Source organism: Watersipora subatra, chromosome 9 (genome assembly GCF_963576615.1).
Source record: "Watersipora subatra chromosome 9, tzWatSuba1.1, whole genome shotgun sequence".
NCBI lineage: Eukaryota > Metazoa > Bryozoa > Gymnolaemata > Cheilostomatida > Watersiporidae > Watersipora > Watersipora subatra.
This window is the reverse complement of record NC_088716.1, coordinates 39,590,105-39,614,809: the sequence shown is the minus strand read 5'-3', so window position 1 is coordinate 39,614,809 and position 24,705 is coordinate 39,590,105. Positions and strand designations below refer to the sequence as shown.

The following is a 24,705-nucleotide window of genomic DNA, read 5'->3' as shown; positions in this document are numbered from 1 at the left end:
TTATTATTATTCTAAACTATTATTATTATTTTAGTGTTATCAAAATTTTGGTCGCAAAATAAGTTTTAATACAAGGTTAACGACAGCAGCAATTAGGGAAAAGGTTTTAAATCTAGTGTTAAATTTAATGTTTGATATTTAGGAGTTGTCTTCACAATTAATCTTAGTAATTTATAACGGATGATGTTTCTCCGGACGAGCAAATTATCGGCGTGACCGTTGACTAAAGAAGACGGAACTTTATTCGACGAGCAAGCTTGTAAACGGAAATAGTTGATGATTTTTATTCGACGACTAAGCTTGAAGACGAAAACGATCGGCCAAGTAGTAGGGTAAGAATCTTTGCACACCCCCTTCGACATTTTCCTAAACCAACTCTGGAAAAAGAAAATATAAACACAACCTTGGTTTTTACTGCTGGACTTCGAGTAACTTGTCGTGCTTGTTATGGCGACAATTCTTGATGTAAAACTGAAAAAGGCTGCGAAGGTCTACAAAGAAGGGGTAAACAAGCTTTAACTTTTCGTTTACTGTTTTATTTGCGGAAAGCCATTTAGCAAGATTATACAATGCGCATTTGCGAGCTCGATGGCTAGTCATTGTGTTAACCTTTGTAGGACACACCTTTAGTTGCTCTTTATTCATGGCTGCGACTAAGAAATAGACCCTTTGCATTACTCGTGTGTAGAATGTAACATTTTGAATGCAAGCTTTAATGTCGTAGGGAGTTTAGCCCCTACCAGTTAGTAGTTGTTACATGTACACCGATTTACTACTTAATTTAATATGGTAAAGAGCAAACTTATATGATAACTAGTGAGTAATGAACGCCATTCGCAAGCAAATGATATTCGTAGGCCAGATGTATGTTGCATTTCAAAAGATTTATTAAATAACCGCATTATTTACTCTGGGTGGGTGTCGTCATCGTCGTAGTTATTATCATTCGTTTTACTCAGGTGCGTGCAGGAAAATAGCGAAATCTAACAACTCAGCTGAATAAAACTCAACCAAGCTTACATTCTTAAGCATTCTCAACATATAATCCAAGCAAAGTGCTCTAATCTTCACAGGAAAGGTTCATGGTTTTGTGTTCTGTAGTTCAGTGGAAAATTGTGTAAACATCAATCTTCGGTAACTAATTAAAGAATATTTCACTTTGTCAGAATCAGAATAGAGTTTTCTCATTAATATCCTCAATATGAGGCAAAAAGCGTGAGAACTCATTCATTAGGGGAAAGTGGGGTAATATGGTAATATGGGCTACCTCACCTAAAAAAGACTTTAGAAAAGGAAATAGTGGTGGGATCCAAACAAAATTATGGCTCATCATGTGGTAGACTTGAGTTTATAAAACACCAAAAAGACAACCTCCTAGCTGTTCATCCTTGAGACTTATCAGCAAAACTTTCAAATCCGTTTTGTTGCCCATATTACCCCAACTACAGGGTAATATGGGCCGTTTATAAAAATGAAGAAGCAATGACTTAATTGATAATAAGAATTGTGTTGAGTGCATAGGGAATACATTTATATTTACTGTAAAATGTTACTACACTTTTCAAGCAGATTTGTAGCTTAGAAACATACAATACAGTTAATTAAAAAAATGACCATAGCCAAAGATGTTCCACTAAAAAACATTGTTTATACTGAAATAAATTTTGTTACACTATTTATATAAAAAAGAAATTTGTCACAGAAACTCTGATGAAAACATCAAATTACATGTTTACAAAGAAAACGATGAAAGATCTACACCAAAAGAGAGTCTGTCACCAATTCTTTACCCTCTGCCGATGAATGCTGGTTCTGGCAACTTCATGACAATATCACACATCTCAACGAAGCTGGTATCCGACTGATCAGGAGACAAAAAATGCTGACCACTTCGTTTGAAGAATGTAACCTGAGCCTCCTGCTCATCTTTTGACAAGACAAGCCCTACAAAATGTTTGACACATTTCTTTGTAGCAAATTTGTCTACAACATAATCACCGGCGTTGATATCTTCGGTATCGTCAAACTCCTTATCATCCAGTATGTCATCCGACGCATCATCTAAAGGAATGGGTTCATCATTAGACTCGCTGTCACTCTCTGGTGTAGGAGCAGCTCTCTTACGCTTCACAGTTTTAGTTATTACAGAATTATTAGAGCTCATTTGTTTCTGAGGAGTCACAGTGAGAATCTCAGTTTTTCTGGTTACACCTTTAATTGATCTTTTTTTTTGACCAGCTTTAGGATGAGGCCTAATCTGCTCCGGTGTGATTGTATGGCTAGCTGCAGGTAGATGAGAAGTGGTTGCTGCATATGAGATAGATATATTGGTAACTTTGGCAGTGGTGGTGCTTTGTGAAGCAACCAGCATGACTTCTGATGAGCTAGGTGAGGTAGCTTCTTGAAAAGGGCGATTTGTTACAAAGCTTGATGCTAGGTCATCATCGGTGAGGATGTTGCAATTAAATGGATAGATGCCTGAAGCTCGAAACCCTGACTGGATGTTTTTCGGAGTAAATGATGCTGGAAAAGCAATATTAGTAAGCTCTGCCATGTTGTAAATTGTCAGAGTTCGGCCTGGGTGAGTTAATTGCCAACCATTGCATGCATCAAAAAATGCACTTTTGAATGGAGAGTAGATGGCAACATCAATGGGTTGCAGACAATGTGTGCAGTGAGGTGGAAAGCTAACCATGACAACTCCATGCTCTCTAGCAACCTCTATAGCCTCAATGCTGACATGGCTGTCATGGTTGTCTAACAGCAGAAGCACTCGATTTTCTTTAGTGGCTCGAGTGTAACTAATGAATTGTCGAAGCCATTTAATGAAGATCTCCCGAGAAGTCCATCCTGATGGGCTTGCTGCACCAGTGGTGCCAGAAGGGGCACCTGAAAGCATGTAATTTTTAAAATGGACTCATGGGAAAATTATAATTGGCGGCATAAAATTTCCTTGAGCGTTTACTGAACCAATCATTGTACACATCTGGCCTCTTTCTGCAGAAGTAATTTGCCCCACTTGCTTCATTGATCTGTCGGCGATGACTTTTGGTGGACGGTGAGATGTGGCTATGGCAGTTTCATCCATGTTCCAGATAGCATTAGGATTGAAGTTGTATTTGCCATATACAACTTCAATACTAATCGTAAAACATGTTCAAATTATGACGATTAAAACTGGTAGCTCTACCAAGACTGGTTCCCTGCGGCTTACGTATAGTAAGCTTATGATGTCTTTCCATAAAACCTTCAACCCAGTCTATACCAGCTTTTTTACACTTATTCCATGACTCAGGGTATTTACAGTTATTTCGCTTAGCATACTCGTAAGCCAAGTCTCTGAGATTGGGCTTGGTGAGACCATGTAACTGTTGTGAAGCTTTTAGTAAATACAGCTGAAGATCGTCTTCCATATTTTCAGTAAATACTTTGTTTTTGGTGGAGCCAGCATTGTAATTAGTTATAACACCATTCTGAATGTTACATTTTGTAGCTGCTAGGTAGCGCTGTAATGTAGTTTTAGGTATTTTCAAGTCGCGGCTGACCTGTCTCAGTGGAATGCCTTTTTCTATGATGCATTTCACTGCTTCTTCTACCATGGCAGGAGAGTAAAGCCTGGTTCCCATATACGTAGCAAAGCACCGGCGGTAATATCGCGCAGCAAAACACTTGCGGTGCTCGGCGCAGTTTAATGTTCACATAAAAGCCACATCGTTAATAATATTGTAAACATAATTGCGTAATCAAATAAAATGTTCGCTCGCCATGCTATTCTTATAATGGTGACCTTTAACCGTACAGTTCATTTCAGGAAGGTTTTGCCTGCGGCCGTTTGCGAAATTTGAACAGCGCTAAATTATTGCGATGCCGCCGGCAACTACTGGCGATCCTCGGCGCATACGTTCCCATTTCATCGCTAATAGCCTGCGGTGTGTCGCCGGTGCTTTGCGACGTATATGGGAACCCGGCTTTAGGCTCAGTTTTTCTTTTGTAACTTCTAGGAGTTGTAGCTGTAATAACCTACAAAAAGTTATATACGATTGCTCACATGTTTAGAATCCAACAAACTTTGATTTACTTATGATTTAATTTGTATGGGGTAATATGGACTAGGCCCACTTTACCCCAAATCTGGTGGCCCATATTACCCTTTTCTTAAGGTCTCAAACTTTTTTTAATTTATCAAAGACTATATAGATAATTTCACTATTTTCCTTTTCATACTAATGTGTACACATACATTGATTAACAGATGCAGAATTGTATCAACAGCATAAGCTAAGGCACTCCCTTACCCTAATTTGTAGATAGCAAAACGTAGAAAAGAAAATAAATATATACAGTATCACTCACCTCTTTTGCAGCATGAAGCACATGTGACTGAAATCAATATGGTTGCCTCATGACCTCATATCCTGTGACTTTAGCATTATTCTCTATGTGTTCTAAAAATAGCGCATTTTGAGGTGGCCCATATTACCCAGTGGCCCATATTACTCCACTTACCCCTAATATGTCATGATTTTTTTTATACATATTCATGTATATTTTACATATTCTATAACAAAAATACAAAAACCACCACAAGTATGAACATTTATTCAGTGCAACTTACTACCTCTCCTCGGATATCCCTTATATTACGAGACCAAAAAGAATTAAAAGTGTGTTTGTTTTAATTGTTGATACAAAAAGACCTGAAGGTTGATGGGTATCATATGAGTGTTTTGATGCGTTACTGTATGTATTTTGTATAACCTCACTAGATTTTACTCTAAAAAAACAAAGACACTCTTTTTCCCTCCTTCTCCCTGCTGATGAAACAATGTCTGTGTCTTCCCGTAGCTTTGAAAAACTAACCTGATCTCTCAATCTAAATATGAAACACACTGCTTTGTTTTGCATTTTTTTGATTGATTTATATCTCCTTTTAGGTATGGGTCCCAAACTTTGCATTCATATTCTAGTCCAGGTCTTACCAAACTCTAGGTCTCAGGGGTCCGAGTCCAGGTCTCATAGGCAACCTTTCTTGTTTTTATGTGTGCAGTTTTTAACATTGCACATTTTAACACTTTTTGAGCCTTAAGTTTTGTGGAATTGATTTGTGTAATATATTTAAAAAATTTTACTTAGAGAATGTCAATGATCAATATATTAGCAGTAGACAGAATCTGTAGAAATAGGTCTCCTAATGTTATTAGGAAAGTTTAATATTCTAATGCAGCTTGAGAAGTACAAACAATGTTGACCATAACACATGCAATAATTACCTAAACTCATTGCTGTTTCAGGATCTACTAGTAGTGATCAGCCAACACTGTTCTTGACAAATATCAAGTAAAGGTCTAAACGATTTGCATTCAACTTCTTTTTATTTAATCTGTAACCAAAATCTTACAAATGTTTTGCTGAATAACTAGAATGTGTATTAGCAAGAACAATGTGTAATAACGTCAGAAGGCCTAATTGTACAATGATATATTACGAAACAATTCCTAAGCTACAAAAAGCACTTAGAGATAATATCTTGAAGAGAATAACGTGATAAAGTGGTCTTGCAGCCCAAAAACCTGAAAAGTGATCCTCATGCGCCAAATAGCATTTTGTGGCAAGAGGCAATGCTAGAATGTTAACGCAAACAAATCTATCTGTCATACACTAGAGTACCTAGTTTAGAGGTTTTAAATTGACAACTAGCTTTAAGTTTCAGACAATTGAGTTTTTATGACGACAGAGTAACAAGTTGAAAATTGTTTTTACTCATGAAGTCTCATTTTTAGTTCGATTCAGAGACTTTTTATACTCCCCATATTTGTGTCTTTCACAGTGTGTGTACTTGTACTTTACATAGGAGGTGGTGGCTGGGACCGTTCTGGTAGAGAGTAAAGGAGATTGTTCTCATCAGGGAATCACTCTGACTGCAGATGGAGTTGTCAGCCTTCAACTTAGCTCAAAGAGTGTTGGAGTATTTGAGGCTTTCTACAACTCGGTCAAAGTAATTCAACTAGTCGTCACTAGATGTTGAAAATCAACATCAAGTTTTTTTATAGTTGACTTATTGTTGTAGGTATCTCAGGATAAAAGCAATTTAATGTTCAGTGGTTCACATATTCCTTGGCAGAACCTAATAATACAGTGATATTATTAGGTATGAGATACGATCTTAATGCATTCCGTGACCTTAGTTCGCATTTCAAATCACTTGCATCTCAAATCAATTTTAACTACGGTATGTAAGATATCTAAATACAAGTTATTTCGTTTAGCAACCTCTCAAATAACACCTCAAAACAGGGCATTACAATGGAAAAAACATGTTTGTAATTGACCACCTATACTCACAAAGTAACAAATACCGGTCTAGTGGTTATGATCTGCAATAAAATGTGACATTGTTATGTAGGCCTACAGTACTGTACTCTTACCTTTAAGACAGATGCAGTTGCGGCTAAGGGCGGTGTGAGATAGACTTGACGGCAACACCTTTGGCATGCTACACTTTTGTGACATTATGTGACAGCATAAACTTTAAATTTAACACTTATGAACTCAGTTTACTACACAGACACTTAAAAATATATTTAAATCTCACACTACACTAAACTTGGTTCTAATTTTGTTTTATTTGTTACTTTTTTCTGGTTTGGCCCTTTTTGCTTTGTTTTTTCACTTACTTTCACCTTCACCTTTAGCTGGCCTTTTTAAATCCTATTTAATTCGACAAGAAAGAATGGGCGATGCTGTACTCGTAAGCGGCCTCTCACGTACTCAGCCCTCAGCAGCTGCCTCAGGAATCATTTCGCGTTTGTACCTCAAATCGGTCTCATATCTAAGGGTAAAAGTTTGCTTAAAATTTTATTTGTTGTTCAAATTTCTGTTATCTTGTAAAACTTGTATGTCAAGGTATACTGCAATACCATTGTCAATGTTCATGGCTGATTTTTGGGACTATTTTGATGTAGTTAAAACAATCGACAGTATATTGAAGATTATAAAGTTTCATTAAAAAATATTTTTGCATTTGCTGATCAGTCTTGCTCAACGCTGTTTCAGCAATGCGTTCATTAATTTCTGTGTCATATTCGTTGTAGATGATTACATTCTGCAAATTCATCACTTTTTTGTTATAATTGATAGGCCTGCAGTTTTTAATATGAAAAACGTCAAATACTAGCACAAAACCCTAAAATAAATGGTTGCATAATTGTAACATGTGGAGAGGAAGATCAATTTAGCAAGAGTCTCAGGCAATAAAAATATAAATAACGATTTAAGCTCATTTGTCATTCCTTTGTCTACCTGCAATGCGTTCATCATTGTCTTTCTATGTTTCAGTGCTGACTAGGTAAATGGTTTTCAGCTAGCTTTGGGATTTGCAGAAATGTATAGGTTGGGCTTTTAGCAGGCTGTTTCTAGCCTGTGATCCAAGCTGTAGACCCTTAAGATTATATCTTTTCATTCACTGTAATATTCTTTTGATAAGCTTGCAAATGACATTTATGTTGACCACATCTCTTTTAAACTGTTTTAAAAAGTTTACTTTAGCTTTTTGATTTTTTTGAGATATGATTATTTAAAATAGGTAAATCTTGTGAAACTGTCTTAACTACAGCTTAACTACAGAGGGACATATGCATTTTAATTTTAGGTATTCATACTGCAATCCATAAATTTTATCCACCCAGTTCACTTGCGTAGTTAGTACTTTTGAAGTTTTACAGGCAAATATTCTATACACTAATGTGTATACGCATTTACTTATTTGTACATGTCAAAGTGGTAATACTGTACTGTATTTGCTATATTAATTGAGAGTTGTTGTTCCCATTTATTAAATGTACCAGAGAGCACAACTCCAGTTGATATTGTTTTAAGCGCTTGTCGTCGGGCTTGCTGTCTTAAGCTGATGTCTTCATAAGTCTATGTGAAGCTGCTACATAAATATTGATTGTGAGTACATTTGAGACTCATTTTCATGTTGTAATTACAATCTATGTAGAGTTATTATGAAAATGTCTCATAATTTCATGTAAGGTTTTGTTTGTCATTATATACTGTATTTCCTATCCTTAAATTCATGTTCTCTAACAATATATTATGTCTCAAAAGACTTCTAAGAAGCACCCTATTAAAGATATATTCACTACTCAGTTTGTCGGTATACGCTATTCGATACTCAGGGAAACACTTCAACCACTTTCATATTAATCAGTCTATACTTTTTAATAGGTTATTGAAGTCGTTTAGACTGACTTTTTTTTACTGAGCTCATTTACATTATCGATACAAAGACTCTGAATAAAAATAACTTGTTTTGGTATGCGCCACAACTCAAAGGGTTTTACAGTGTTTTGTTATGTTTCAGTTTTTTATTTTAGCCGATACAACTCATGTCGCAGTTACTGGAGATAGCAAAGCCTGGGAAGCTCCCTTCTGGCAGGACAGAGATACCATTTGAGATACCTCTGAGGGCGAAAGGCAACAAGAAGCTGTATGAGACTTACCATGGCGTTTATATCAGCATTCAGGTAGAGCAACCGTTTTGCGAACACCAAATGAGTATTGTCATGCCTTGAAGGTATCTTTTCTGGGAGTTGTTATTCCTTTAAAGAAATAATTCTTGGAGGGTTTCCAGTTTATTTGATTGTCATAACGAAGCCTTGAGTAGGTACATGAGTTAATTCTTTCTTTACTAAATTAATTCCTTTACCCGGACATAATTAAATTATCAGTTAAACCTAATACAGTCAAACATGGATAACTCGAACTTCACGGGACCGAGCGAAAGTGTTCGAATTATCAGAGCGTTCAAGTTATCAGAGCACTGTCACAAGTCTATGTATTTACTTATTTATTAGTAGATACATGTACATATACAAACTATAATATAAATCAAAAGCACAAATGGCTTGTTTCAAATTAAATGCCTCTAATGTTAAGTTTAAAACGTTTTTATCAAAAAGTATAGAGATTTTTCGATCACTTGAGATTGGTTTGTTGTTTGAGATGATGTTATTGCCAGGACGTTTTTTAGATTGACATTGGCAAAATGTCGCAGAGCCACATTTTCTTCTTTTTAGGCTCTGCCCAATTTTGCTCTTACGCAAAAATGGGAAGAGCCTAAAAAGAAAAAAATATATATAAGCTATACGAGCACACTCTGTATATGTTTGAATGTGGTTCATTGCCTGTCATACATGTATGCTTATGTATATTTTAAACATGAATCAGTACTTAGAAACATAAAAATGTGCAAGATCTGAGATGGAATCTTGATCGTTGTTGAAATGCTCAAAAGAAACGACATCTTTTTCTTTTGAGCGTTTTACCCACGATCAATTTTGCCGATTTTTCTTGAAGTTTATGCAAAGATTACCTCACTTTATCTCGCTTTCGAAGGGCGATGGCTAAGCGGATGTTTGATATAAATCAAATTTCACCAAACCTTTAGAAAAGTCGTTGACAAAAATATTTTGCCGATGGTGGTAATAACGACGCTTATGAATTACGAAAAGTTGAGGTTTACCTCTATGGCTTGGAATAAAGTGATTTTCTAAAGCGATAACAACCGTTTCGGTAGCCGTTGGGCAAAAAACAGTTCGACTTAACAGTGTTGAGTTCGAGTTATTCATAGCAATTTATCATTACGTGGGAACGGACCAAAGAAACCGTTCAAGTTAACCATGTGTTCGAGCTATCCGTGGGAGAGTTATCCATGTTTGACTGTATTTGACAAAGGCGCGCAAAAATTGTCATCAAGTTTGAACCACTCGATCTATACAATAGTTTGACACCAAATTATTCAGTATTATATTTTACATCAGCCAATGCCATTAAAATGAAATAAAAATGCCACAAATGCGTTGCAGCGTAATTTCAGACACTTTTTCGGCCATTTTTGCTACAACCTTGAGCATAGCCGAGTTAAACAATTTATCAATGTTATGGCTTACGACATTATTATTACTGCTGAAAATAAAAATGATCACTCTCAGTAGTAGACTTGGGGTGATTGTTCAATGACAATCACCCCAAGTCCATAGAACTGAAATTAGTGAAAGCTTGGTAGCTGTAACGCGTCTGACATGATTGGTCATTGCTAAGAGGAAGTTGTCATATAAATAAAGTCTTTACAAAATGTGCTATGTGCAGGATCTGCTATAAACATCTTTTCTATTGGCTCAACGTATGCAGATACATGTAATTGTTTTGTTTCTTTTAAGCACAAGGCTAATTAGGACCAGTAGAGACATGACAGGCTAATTAATTAACTACTCACTAATCAGAAACATTCTGTATGAAGCCTGCTAAAGCTGCACTAAGCTGCTCTTGGCTATAGGTAAATGCTTTGCGGAGTTGTCCTACTACTGCTCAGCTTGTGTTAGTAAAAGCGTTAATGAACTACTGAGTACATTTCACGCAGTTGTAAGCTTATTAAGGCTGTAAAACAATATTAATTTGCAATAACAGTGATTCTCCTTTCTACTTTTCAATTTAGCTATATTTAACATCCTTGCTATGATAAGAGCGGTGTCTCTCCGAAGGCACAGTTTGAGGTTGGTAAAAAAGATCACCAGCAATAGGATTTGAACTTGCAACATTCAGCTGCATAAACGGGCACTCTAACACTTGTAGCTATTCATCCACCTTTTGGTGTTAGAATAATTGTGCAGATAGCTATTTTCTGCACTTTATCGGCACATCTGATGATCTCTCATGCCACTCAAGACAGACAGGTTATTTATGTTTGTAATAGTCAGTTTTAAAATTTCAGTTTCCTTTTAACAGTTACCATAAAACCTCTATTTGAACGCCATAGCGCTGTATCCGTCCACCCTACCACTATTATAGTGGCGCTCTATTAGTGATGGTGCTTTATTTTTTTACTAGCTTTTCAGAATTTCTAGAATATAAATTTAAGGGAACTATGCTTTTGTATCGCTATTGTAGCTTATGTTTTGCACTACCTCTCGGTCAGAATGACATCAATTCCTTTGGCGTCAGCATTCTTGCTAAACGGCTTTTCATAGTTATGATGATTCTGATGATTGATATTCTCAGGCACAATGTCACTAAAACCATGGCAACCACAACAAAAATAACAAAAGCATTCATTATCATTGTAATTTTGTCATTATTAGTACCATTTTGTGGATAATTTTCTACTGGTCACTTTCTATAATGGGTTCATGAAGCTCAAACATAAAGAATGTTGATGTGGCGGTCTATTAGCCACGGCGGTCAATTGAACAGTGGCATTCTATAGAGGTTTTATGGTGTATTAAATGAGTTTAAATGGGTATGATAAAACTTGTACTATCCCATTTCTGATAGAAATCACATTATTCTACTGAACCATTGAAATTTTCCAAAATTGTGGTTTCTATTTGTTGAAAGATGCTTTCTAAGATTTATTTCTTGAAGAATGACCATCACAAGAACAGTGTTAGTGTAATGACCAAATCTTTGTAGTTTTGTGTGTTTACATGCCTAATAGGGTGTGGTCAAGCATCATTAATTGCATCAATGGATAGTGACCTTGCATATGTCTTGGCATAACTGCAAGTGTATTTATAAAACTGTGATTAACTATGTTTGTTACCATATAACCGTTAACAAACAAAATACAGATAAAGTGTTTTCTTTAATGCTAAATATATTTATGGCAATTCACTCCTATGATGGACTCCGCATGATTGAGAGGTCTCAACTAATATTTGTCTTGCATGTACTGTATGTACAATGCTGAAATGTTTGTAATTTTAGATAATTCTATGTTATGAAAGAGCAAACATCGGTAGATAGAAATGCAGCAAACATTAGGCTAGTGTGAATCCAGTAAAGAATGGGTCACACGAAGTGAACGGTTTATTAAAAGTAAAACAAACTGTCTCTAGTTTAGTAAGATTTAAACCATGTCATACCCGCTGCTTTCAGTAAACCAGCTCTCTATTATTTTTATTGTTACGTATCATAACATGTACTTTACCTGCGAAGTAATGGTTGCATTTATACTTCAACTTTTTTCTGAAAAAACTGCTATGGTTACTAATCATTTTTGTGGAAATCTTTTTTTACAACATTTGATTAAATGTAACACCGTTTTTAAAATAGAACATTTCTCTCATGTCAACCTTAAAATGATTGAGTCAATAGCGATGTTTGTGCAAAGTCAGCTGACAGCTGTTTACTTTGAAACTAATAGAATTACCATGGCAGGGGACAAGGTAGTTTGATTGCTCTTTGGTTTTCAGTTAAAATTCTGCAATCATCACGAAAGTCAACCAACCATAAGAGGTATGGCTATATTGCCTTGTGTCTCCAATTTTTCATTTAAATTATCCTGATAGTCGGTTCGGTGTAGTAATTAGTCTTTACTTATATATCATAGGAAAAATAGTGACATAATTAAGTAATAAATTATTTATTTGATAATTAATACCCGTCTTTTTCTTCACGGGTCACCAATTATGAAGTTTTAATAAATTACCAGGTGCTCAAATATATAAGTTTATTAGCGATTGCCATCTGTCTGAAAATATTAGCTGAAGGTAAGTCCTCAGCCAAAGTTTTATCTTAGAAATACTTCGCTGCAGTTCAATAATAATAATAATTCAGTTCACTAGTAGTTCATTGTTCATAGTTCATTCATAATAGTTCACTCTGATAATCAACTTATTTTATTTTGCAAGTAGTTTGTCTTGCTGTAAGTGATTCAAGGGATTTCTCATCCCTGCAGTACATACTCAAGTTTGACCGTAACGTCTGTTCCAACTCCACTGTAGTACATACTCAAGTTTGACCGTAACATCTGTTCCAACTCCACTGTAGTACATACTCAAGTTTGACCGTAACGTCTGTTCCAACTCCACTGTAGTACATACTCAAGTTTGACCGTAACGTCTGTTCCAACTCCACTGTAGTACATACTCAAGTTTGACCGTAACGTCTGTTCCAACTCCACTGTAGTACATACTCAAGTTTGACTGTAACGTCTGTTCCAACTCCACTATAGTACATACTCAAGTTTGACTGTAACGTCTGTTCCAACTCCACTGCAGTACATACTCAAGTTTGACCGTAACGTCTGTTCCAACTCCACTGTAGTACATACTCAAGTTTGACTGTAACGTCTGTTCCAACTCCACTGCAGTACATACTCAAGGTCAATTTTAATTCTACTGCTAAACATGTTCAAGGTTAACTCAAGGTCAATATCAATTCTGCTGCCACGCATATTCAAGATTGACTCAAGGTCAATATCAATTATACTGCCATACATGTTCAAAGCTGATTCAAGGCCAGTTTCAATTATTCTGTAAAAAATGCTCAGGGTTGACTGAGGATTTATTTCAATTTCATTGCAGTACACGCTTAAGGCAGATATGAAGAGAGGCATGCTTAGCAAAGACCTTCACAAAGAGCTCGAGTTCTTAGTAGCCTATAAAGACGGGGAAAAGCTCAAGGTGGAGCCATTCGACTTTTCCATAACGCCAGAATCTTTACAGAACATCGCTGGGGTGAGACGGGCTTGCATATTAGTAGTAATACTGAACTGACCACCTTATCACTTACCCATTGTAAATACTGTTGATAGACAACGCAAAGATGTATTTAAAAAGCTCATTTCTACGCATAATATCCTCATGGAACAGTTCACCAGCTTAGCTGCTCCTTGATGATGAACTTACACAAGACTTTAGCGGATTTTATCAAAAAGCATTCTTTTATCTGTGGCTGTTGTTGATGTTTGAGATGATCTGGCTGCCAAGATGGTTCAAGATTGACATCGGCAAAACTTGATCGCGGCTAAACGCTCAGAAGAAAATTACATGTGAATGACATCACTAGGTGCTATTGCTGCTACATTTGATATCGGCTATTGCGTTCAACTTGCGTCATTATGCGTTTCTTTTCTGTCGGTCTTCTTGTTGCAAAGTAGACGTCATAATCACACTTTCGCTTGGTCTGAGCATTTTAACCGCTATCAAGTTGAGCTGATTTCAATCTCGCAACATTCTGGCAGTCAGATCATTTCAAAAATCAAAAACAATCGCAGAAGATAAAAAATGCCGATGTCTTTTTTTATAAAAACTACTAAAATTTTGTGTAAGTTTATATTTAAGGAGCAGGTGCTCTTTTAAAATTTCAGCAGTTGGTTCGATGTTATTAGCACTGAATTACTGCTGGACGGTTTCTGTGAAACATTCAAGCGTTGGTCAAATATCAGACATGTCATACTTTGGGTGCTTATGAACCACCTAAATGCGCTACAATAGATACAGGTGACAAAATAAGGGAAAATGGCTATATTGGGGAGTTGCATATGCAATAAGTATTCATTTAGTTTTAACCTTATTCATAAACTCGGAGTTATCTTCTCTAACCGCTTTCATTGTTATGCGACTAGTATGCCAGTTAATCTATCATATCAATCATCAACGATTCTATTAAAGCATTGTTAGGTGCACCAAACATGCTTGCTACAAAACAAATGTTTGATTTTCAAAGCTTTCAGAAGTTGGCTATTTATAAAGATTGTGTGCTACAGCTTCTCATAGTCACTGATCTACTGTAAACACACCCTACTTGACTCTTCTCATAGTCACTGATCTACTGTAAACACATCCTACTTGACTCTTCTCATAGTCACTGATCTACTGTAAACACACCCTACTTGACTCTTTTCATAGTCACTGATCTACTGTAAACACATCCTACTTGACTCTTCTCATAGTCACTGATCTACTGTAAACACATCCTACTTGACTCTTCTCATAGTCACTGATCTACCGTAAACACACCCTACTTGACTCTTCTAATAGTCACTGATCTACTGTAAACACATCCTACTTGACTCTTCTAATAGTCACTGATCTACTGTAAACACATCCTACTTGACTGTTCTCATAGTCACTGATCTACTGTAAACACATCCTACTTGACTCTTCTCATAGTCACTGATCTACTGTAAACACACCCTACTTGACTCTTCTAATAGTCACTGATCTACTGTAAACACACCCTACTTGACTCTTCTAATAGTCACTGATCTACTGTAAACACATCCTACTTGACTGTTCTCATAGTCACTGATCTACTGTAAACACACCCTACTTGACTGTTCTCATAGTCACTGATCTACTGTAAACACATCCTACTTGACTGTTCTCATAGTCACTGATCTACTGTAAACACACCCTACTTGACTGTTCTCATAGTCACTGATCTACTGTAAACACATCCTACTTGACTGTTCTCATAGTCACTGATCTACCGTAAACACACCCTACTTGACTCTTCTAATAGTCACTGATCTACTGTAAACACATCCTACTTGACTCTTCTAATAGTCACTGATCTACTGTAAACACATCCTACTTGACTGTTCTCATAGTCACTGATCTACTGTAAACACATCCTACTTGACTCTTCTCATAGTCACTGATCTACTGTAAACACACCCTACTTGACTCTTCTAATAGTCACTGATCTACTGTAAACACACCCTACTTGACTCTTCTAATAGTCACTGATCTACTGTAAACACATCCTACTTGACTGTTCTCATAGTCACTGATCTACTGTAAACACACCCTACTTGACTGTTCTCATAGTCACTGATCTACTGTAAACACATCCTACTTGACTGTTCTCATAGTCACTGATCTACTGTAAACACATCCTACTTGACTGTTCTCATAGTCACTGATCTACTGTAAACACATCCTACTTGACTCTTCTCATAGTCACTGATCTACAGTAAACACACCCTACTTGACTCTTCTAATAGTCACTGATCTACTGTAAACACATCCTACTTGACTCTTCTAATAGTCACTGATCTACTGTAAACACACCCTACTTGACTCTTCTAATAGTCACTGATCTACTGTAAACACATCCTACTTGACTCTTCTCATAGTCACTGATCTACTGTAAACACACCCTACTTGACTCTTCTAATAGTCACTGATCTACTGTAAACACACCCTACTTGACTCTTCTAATAGTCACTGATCTACTGTAAACACATCCTACTTGACTGTTCTCATAGTCACTGATCTACTGTAAACACATCCTACTTGACTCTTCTCATAGTCACTGATCTACTGTAAACACATCCTACTTGACTCTTCTCATAGTCACTGATCTACCGTAAACACACCCTACTTGACTCTTCTAATAGTCACTGATCTACTGTAAACACATCCTACTTGACTCTTCTAATAGTCACTGATCTACTGTAAACACATCCTACTTGACTGTTCTCATAGTCACTGATCTACTGTAAACACATCCTACTTGACTCTTCTCATAGTCACTGATCTACTGTAAACACACCCTACTTGACTCTTCTAATAGTCACTGATCTACTGTAAACACACCCTACTTGACTCTTCTAATAGTCACTGATCTACTGTAAACACACCCTACTTGACTCTTCTCATAGTCACTGATCTACTTTAAGCACATCCTACTTGACTCTTCTAATAGTCACTGATCTACTGTAAACACATCCTATTTGACTCGCTTATCAATGGAGATAAAAACTAGGGCTTCTCCTTAATTTGTGAAGGTTACGTGATTGAAGTTCAAACCCTTAATGTGTGCCTAAATCAGTAACCACTGCAAGGGAATCTGAAAGGACCCTTCTTTCACTTCCACTGTGACTCGAGTACCTTTATCAAATTTTTTGCATTGTACCTTTTCTTATATGCATCTCAGTAACCAATTTTGACCTCAGTTATTACTCAGTTTTTGTGTCCTGCATTTGAGAAAGTTTCACCATTCTTGTATTATTTTACTTTGCTCTTTTCAGTTGACTATATTAGATATTTTAAGGATTTGGTGGGGTATTTCGCCGACTACCACGCCTTTATGTGGTGCATAGGCCTCTGCTTCTGTTTTATCTAGGGTGAACTGTAGGGTGTGTCGTTTACCTCTATCTTCTTCTACTTTGACTGGTTTTTATGGCAACATTAAAATTATTAATTCATATTAAATTGAGGCTTACCTTAACATAACTCTATTGAGCTATAGTTGAAATATGCATTATATACATATATTAAACTTACACGCAATCATGGGCAATGCGTAGTACCAGTACAACTGCAATACAGTTGCTTAAAAAGCTAGCAAGCAGCATCAGCTGATCCACAGTATCAACCTCATACAAAGGCGCAGTTGCTGTACACATGCAGTTTCAAGTTTTGAAGAATGCACATTCACAGTATGCATGAATTGCTTGGTTTCAAATAATGCGGTCATAAAGGTAAATGCGTAGTGTATTGCAATAGACAATTTGCGGTGAAAGCGCAGTTGCAGTACAGTAAATATCTACTGCACATGAGAAAGTTGTAATGCGCTGCAAAATAACTGCACTGCAATGATGTAGAGCCGTTCTGATGCGGCATGACCCTGGCTTTTAATGTCCAGATGTTAGCAGCAGTTGTATTATTATATTGTATTTTGTTTCATATTTATTATAGAACAACAAAGTGGTAAGTGGCCGCTGCAATTATCTTCCCCTACATGATTGTTTGCTCATAGGTTGACTTGCAACAAAATTTGCATTACAGTTATTTAGTATCAAAAGGTGCACCATGTCTTACTCTGTTGTGTTGTAAGTGCAAAATATGTGGAAATGTGATTACAAGCTCTTAAAAGCTAACAAACGAGCAGTTAAAAAAACCGCCGTAGGTTGGAATCCCTTATTTTGATAACGTATTTAACTTGGCATGGTTATTGGTTTGACACGTGATGTTATCACGTAAAATGAAAGGTCAATAAAAGGCTCAATGTAAAATGTTTTGTAGCAATAGTTTATGACAAACACTTCGGGTTTTACCGAAGACCCCATATCAATTATAGATGCTCGCTACTTTACAGTTTTGTTTCGGCTTGGTCTAATCATCTAGTTATAATCTGATCATGTGACCCATACTTTCTCGCCAAATTACGCGAACATTCTCCGCAGCATTTTTCGACCACAGGTGACAACAGGCTCCTCATGGTTATCAGATGATGATATGCACCCCTTCGAGCTAAGGTTAACAAACTAAACTAGTTTATAGGCTAGGTTTTGAGATATCAGTGCTCAATGTGATAACATTACAAGGATAATAAAATAGACGCGTAAGGACAATAGACATGGTTTTATTGAATGCGTGAAGTATATTTGTGAAAATATTTCGACGAATGAAGTTGCATGAAACTGTAAACAGAAGCACATCGTGTTCAACAAGGTCACATTTGAGCCGTTTTGAGAGGGAATCGAACCTACGGCCGTCTTTTGAATAGCTGCGATTAACTGTTTGTTTTTGATCCTATAAGAGCTTGTAATCACATTTCCACATATTTTGAACATACAACACAGCAGAGTGTGACATGGTGAACCTTTTAATACCAAATAACTGTAATGCAAATTTTGTTGCAAGTCAACCTTCAAATATATTCTGATGGCTTCTGTTAAACCAGTGAGAGTGTAGCGATATTACACACCATATTTGAATCCTGAGCACTTAGTTCTGATTCTAAGCCACAGATGTGTTACTATAACCATCCACTTGCAGGTATCTTTGCATAGCAAAAAAATATCCTTTAGTGGGTGTCATCACTTCTTCAGCATGGCTTTTCCACTATCTGGCAATATACACAGTTTGTGAAATACTCAAGAATTGGAAAATATTATTTTTCAACATACGAGTGGAGATTAATTTGGAGTTTGCTGCCTCTTGCTTCCATAAAGGAATAGCTTATAGTATACATATATATGTATTCATAAATACTTATTATAGACAATCATCATAGTATACATGCATCTATAAATGTTTATTTTAGAGGACACAAGTGCCCAAGTTTAGAATTGAGGGACGAATAGACACGCTTTTGTGTAACATTGTCAACCCTTTTACAGGCGAGGTGAGATTCTTTTCTAGTGATATGTTCTTTGATGAATCAAGCCTAGTTTTTTAAAATATGTCTTGGCTCTGGTTAATGCGCAGTTGCTCTGGTTTATGTACCCTTGCTTAGCTCAGGCTACGTTCTTTTGTAACGAAATTGACTGACTTCATCATCATGGTAACTACTAGGAGTTTCAAGGATCTTTTCACCCTTATCAAGTCCCACTAGTGAGTTAAAACATGTTATTGTAAATCAATGTTCTGATGATATGAATATTTACCTCTACAGTCAGGGGATTTTAGTCAGTGTACTTATTTAGGTCTAAGTTCCGGAACTTTCCTATGACATCCTTTCCTGTTACTTCACATGTATTTATTTGTGTATCTTCATGAAGCTGAGTTGAAAATGTGATAGAGATTCTTTCTTGAGTGTCGGATAGCTCTGTGTCAGAGAACCGTTACCAATAGTGGCAGGTTTGTCGATGAAGCAATGGTTGTTTTTTTTGCTCTGCATAAATGATTGTTAGATATTGATAGATTGTATAGATCGATGATTGTTAAGCATAGTGGATAGGGCACTTATTCTGCAATGAATGTGAATTGTCAATAGCCAGCTAATGTGCCGCTACAACATAGTATAGTGTTTTAAGAATATCATTTGTGGCTACAGAAATGCCCGATATAATCTTGGCTATAAATAGAGCTGTGTCCTTCTGTGGCTACGGTTAGAGGCTGGGAAAAAAGATTGCATTAAATAGGATTTGAGCTCGTGACATCCAGCTTAGTAGCTTATAACTCTTAACACTTGCGTTTATCACCCGCCTTGCTGGATTTCATAATAACTGTGGAAATGCTTATTATCTGCGCTTTATCAGCACACTTGACAATCTCTAACATCACATTGTACTGTCAGGGTACTGGTCTATAAATATAAATCTCAGTGTTGTGTGTCATCTGTTATTTTGTCTGTTCAGCTATGGCTATTAAAATCTCGAAATGAAGAATCTATATCGCAAAAGATTTGATCTCGGAATTTCCCTTTCACCAGGCAATAACCTAACCAGTTGAGCTACACGAGATGCATTGGATTCATTGGGCGATATAAGTCGTTATCTAGGCTAAAATATACTTAGCGACTGTGCGTTATGTTGTGTTGCGCAATGTCACAAAAGCTTGCTCTCACGGTTTTTATTAGTAAGTTTAGCAATACAAACACTAGCATACTCAAATTAGCCATTGGCAATGTGCCAAGCTAATGGCAATTGGCAGGCAACCAAAGTACATGTACCTGCCACTGTTTGTAAGCTGTATTTTAATACCTGTCCAACGCCAAGCATTTTGCTAGTAGTATATAAATCTAGCCCATTTTATTAGTAGAACTCAAAAGAGTGAAAGATCTTTTGTTGAAACATCGTTTTGATGTAAACCCATCTCTGTGAAAAGCGAGCACGCTAAGAATAGCCTGTGATCTTGAACTCAGCTATCAAATCAGTTTTTGGAACTGTATATTTACTTCATTTTTATATTTGCTCAAGTACTTAACATTCACTTGCAGTTGACAGTCCAGACATGCGCCAGTGCAATCAAGTCTATCGAATTACAGCTACTTCGAGTTGAGACGTGCGGGTGTGCAGAGGGCTATGCCAAAGATGGTTAGTTTCTTCTCATTACTCCTTACATTCTTAAGTATAATTATGGTGAGACAGAAACGGACAGTGGTAAATGGTAAGGTAAATATTAAAGTATTGGTGGCTGATATTGCTAGTAAATAAGGGATGATAGGAATTTGTTGAAAGAGAGAGAGAGAGATAGTAGAGAGGAAATGGTAAAGTATGGGGGAGTGATATTGATAGTGGATAAGGAATGATAGACTTAGCTAGGAACTGGTAGGGATGGAGAGAGAAAGAGAGGAAGAGGGAGGGAGAGAGAGGAGAGGGAAAGAGAGAGAAAGAGAGGGAGAGAGAGAGACAGGGAGAATGAGGAGGGAGAGGGAGAGGGAGATGGACAGTGGCTAGGAAATGGTAAAGTATTGATGATTGATGTTGATTGTGGATAAGGAATAAGAAAACTTTGGTATGGGTGACGGATGATTGATAAGGAATGGTAGCATAGTAAATATATATTAACAATAGATAGTAATGTTAGAAATATTTCTGTTCTGCGCTGTATCGAATATTATGACTGTGTTCATGATCAGACAAGTGAAATTCTAGTTATGACCTTTGTAATAAAACCAGGTTGTGCGGTTTTAGGTTTTTTTCTCAGGCACCGCTAAAGAGTGGTAAAACGTAGTGCAGTTATGTATGATGTTGCTCTAATATTGACTTTCAGAGTTTTCTCTAGATTTTATGTTCCATCTAAAAGGTTCTTGTTTTAATTTCTACGTTGTAACAATTTGTTTGTAGAATAATGAAACATTTCTGTCCGTTCCTGTTCGTTTGGGCAATACATTTACACATAATGAGACTGCATGATTGCCTTATTTGATATAGGTTTTTATCACATTAAAAGTGATGACAATTTTTAAATAGGGTTTTTAGTGCAAACAAGCCTCTAAAAATTATTTCGAGTTCTTTGTTTCTTGCCCCTTTTCAAATGGTCACCCACTGTCAAAAGTTATCAAGTCAGGTTTTCAGTTTATATAGCTCTATTTATGGAATGGTCACATGCAAATAAATAGTCTTTCCATTATTCTGCAGACAAAAGTAAACATTTTCCTCATTAAACTATTTTAGCCCAAATTTATATATTTTTGAAGCTTTTTTAGTTGCTTAGAGCTCACTCGTTGTCTCCAATTCTTTATTTAGACATTACCTTGATTCATGGTCGCTACAGTTTGTATGTGTGTATGGTTGGTATTTTATAGCCACAGAGATTCAGAATATACAGATAGCCGACGGGGATGTGGCTCACAACATCGCAATTCCTATGCACATGGTATTTCCAAGGTTGTTCACAGCTCCTACTCTCTCAACAAACAACTTTAAAATTGGCAAGTATAATAGTTTCCTTACGCATCTCAAATGTTTTACATTGTGAAACAAACTCTCTGTCATAATTAAAAACAGATCTGGTAAAACCTTTATGTAAACGCTATGGCGCTCTATTTTTCCCATAGTGGGGCTTTATTAGAGGTGACGTTGAAATAAAAGGGGCGTTGTATTTTTCAAACACCTTGTCACAATTTTCAGAAGATTAATTTAACCCTTCTACGGGTGCAATGAATGTCGCCGATGTTTTGTAATTTTCAGGCAAAACGACATTAACCCTTTTGGATACAAAAAGTTTGCTAACTTACCTCTAACTTGTCAAATATCTCTAAATATATATATGCACGGGGAAGTGGATACATGTCTCTACCAGTTGATATCTATTGCTTGCAATTAACCTACAATAATCGTATAGTTTGCATTGCAATTTGTTTTAGCTTTCAAGTTGTTTATTGCTTTTTAAATTTAAAAGCATGTTTTTACTTTATTATAGAGTGCTCTTTGCACTCATTGATATGTCTGCTACAGGTTGCAGCCAAACTGGTTTGGTATGTGCAATATAAGAGGAGTTATTAGCGACGATCCATTGTGAGCCGAGTTTATATAACCACAATGATGCTATTAAATAATATGCTATAAATCTGCAAGATTTTTAGCATCACTGTTTTATGAAGTGTTTTTGCCATCATCAAAGTTTATTGTTAGCTTAATTATATCCATGTGTGTGGTTCTACTTCCATCTTTTTTACTGTTCTCTTGCATAAAAAAGCGATATTATGGCTAGTAGATGTTTAGAATCTTTACGAAAAATAAGAGCCCAAGACATGGCTCTTATGTAATAAGAGTCATGTCCGTCTGTCTGTCCAAAGCCTTGGCAAGAGCGTTAGAAAAAAGTGCACTTTCCGGGAATCAAACCCAGGTGTTCATCTTCCTGGGCAAGCACCCTACCATTTGAGCCACTGGGTTATCTTGCTGCATTGGGGAATAATTATGCATAGACCGTAATTTCTGGTATATAAGTCAACACGGTTTATATGTCAAGGTCTAAAAGTTTGATTTTAAAATCCTGCTTCTCACATTTACCTACCATATAAGTCGACTCCCCTTTTCTGGCTCAAATCGCTTGACCGGAATAGTTCAGTCAGCATCAAAAGCGGGCGATGCTTAACTAAGAAAATGTCTTTCAAAAAACGCCATCAGGGAAAATGTCCATGTTGTTTTTGTGCCGCCGACAATGTGTACAACAATTAACAAAAGAACGCTAGACGAAAGTTATAGTGAAAACCACAAGGCATGAAAAACAATACTTCACCATCGTGTTGGCCCATCTTGCCAATAGAACGAAACTATCACATTTGATAATATGTACGTTTGTAACAGAAAGGCAATGTTGCAAGACAGACTTCTGTCAGGAATCGTAACTCGTGTACAAGAAAAAATGGATAGAGGAATGATATTGAATGTGTTGATTGTATTGCCGAAGTGTGGGCTTGTAGGCAGATATTATGAAAAAGCATTGAATGCGAAGAAAAAAACAATTATTCCAAAAAAGAATTTTTATGATGAAAATTTGAATGGTGTAAAATGGGACTTTGTTTTTGATCCATCTCGTGTTAAGTAGGATTACTAATATTTTACTATTTTATAAATAAACCTATATATGTCATATCATATTATTTTGATTTGGGATAGGTTTTGAATTTGATTTTTACTGGAATCCGTGTCATAAAAAACCTCGCTGGCGTATGAGTTTAGGATAGCTTTTTAAGCTTAAAATTTGCTGTCAAATTTTTGACTTATACTCCGGAATTTACGGAAGTTATTACAGATGATGGCCTATCATGGCACATGGGATATTCAGCGTACGAATAATATATGATTTGATTGATCAATAAATGATTAATAACAAGTTGACATAGGGTAGCGTGTATAGTTTTGTCTTCTCTTCATTGGTAAAGGTACATTGATGATTATCATTCCTATGGTACTGTAGAGGTTTGTCAAAATCCAATGCTGGTTGAGTTGTTTCTGTATGTGCTCACTTTTTCTTTCTGGATTCTGTGTTTTTCATCTAAAAAATAACAACTCAATACTCTTTTAGAATTTGAAGTCAACCTGGTGATAGCATTCCAAGATGACCTGGTGGTGACAGAGAATTTCCCCATAAAAGTGACCAGAGTTTAGTGCTGACCTGCTGGTGTTTGTTGTACATGAATTTTATTGGCAGAGTGCATGTTAATCACGTTACCAATTATATTTAATCTGAATTTTTAAGTTCAATGGCAATTGTTGTTATATTATTATTGTTATATTATGCTGTTGTTTTACATTTAAACACTTTTGCTACATTGTTTACAAGTAGACAGGCCTGGTATGGCTTGGGTAAAAAATATAACTTGAATTTCTAATTTCTAGTCTTAGACCAAGTAGAAAATATTTTTATCATATTCTTACTTTTGCTAAAACCTTGGTATAGGTGTTTGAGCTTTTTTGGCGAAAACTTTAAAAGTTCATGGTAAAAAATCTACAAATTTATCCAAATGTGGTTTTTTTTGCTATTTTTCAGTCAGTAAAAATACGGCATTTTTATTTGATGAAAAATTCAGAAATTTTTTAGTGTTTTGTTAAGCTAAATATGTGCTAAAAGCTTAATACCACTTTCTATAAGTAAGCTGGATTAGTTAGAAAATTTATATCAATTAGAAAAATATAAAAAAGCAAGAAAAGGTAAATAATAAATAAAACTTTAAACTGTATGTTTGGTCACCTTCGGTGTTAGACATCTAGAGGAGGGTAAGCAAATATGGCAG

The 24,705-nt window shown here is 36.2% G+C and overlaps 1 protein-coding gene across 1 annotated transcript; it reads left to right on the top strand.

Moving 5' to 3' along the window:
* The first annotated feature begins 294 nt into the window (after nt 1-294).
* LOC137403758 (vacuolar protein sorting-associated protein 26C-like) lies at nt 295-24,303 on the top strand. The gene is made up of 8 exons (XM_068089784.1): nt 295-504; nt 5,852-5,995; nt 8,379-8,528; nt 13,368-13,520; nt 18,844-18,924; nt 20,461-20,557; nt 21,772-21,897; nt 23,997-24,303. Exons 1-8 carry the CDS (start codon nt 448-450, stop codon nt 24,077-24,079), a joined length of 891 nt encoding a protein of 296 aa, XP_067945885.1. The 5' UTR covers nt 295-447; the 3' UTR covers nt 24,080-24,303.
* Nucleotides 24,304-24,705: the final 402 nt, after the last annotated feature.

Excerpts from the sequence above, each read along its gene's own strand:
- LOC137403758 (XM_068089784.1), top strand. The coding sequence starts at position 448 with ATGGCGACAATTCTTGATGTAAAACTGAAAAAGGCTGCGAAGGTCTAC. Across the intron at positions 20,558-21,771 it reads AGAGGGCTATGCCAAAGATG|CCACAGAGATTCAGAATATA; the intron begins GTTAGTTTCTTC and ends GGTATTTTATAG. Across the intron at positions 21,898-23,996 it reads AACAAACAACTTTAAAATTG|AATTTGAAGTCAACCTGGTG; the intron begins GCAAGTATAATA and ends ATACTCTTTTAG.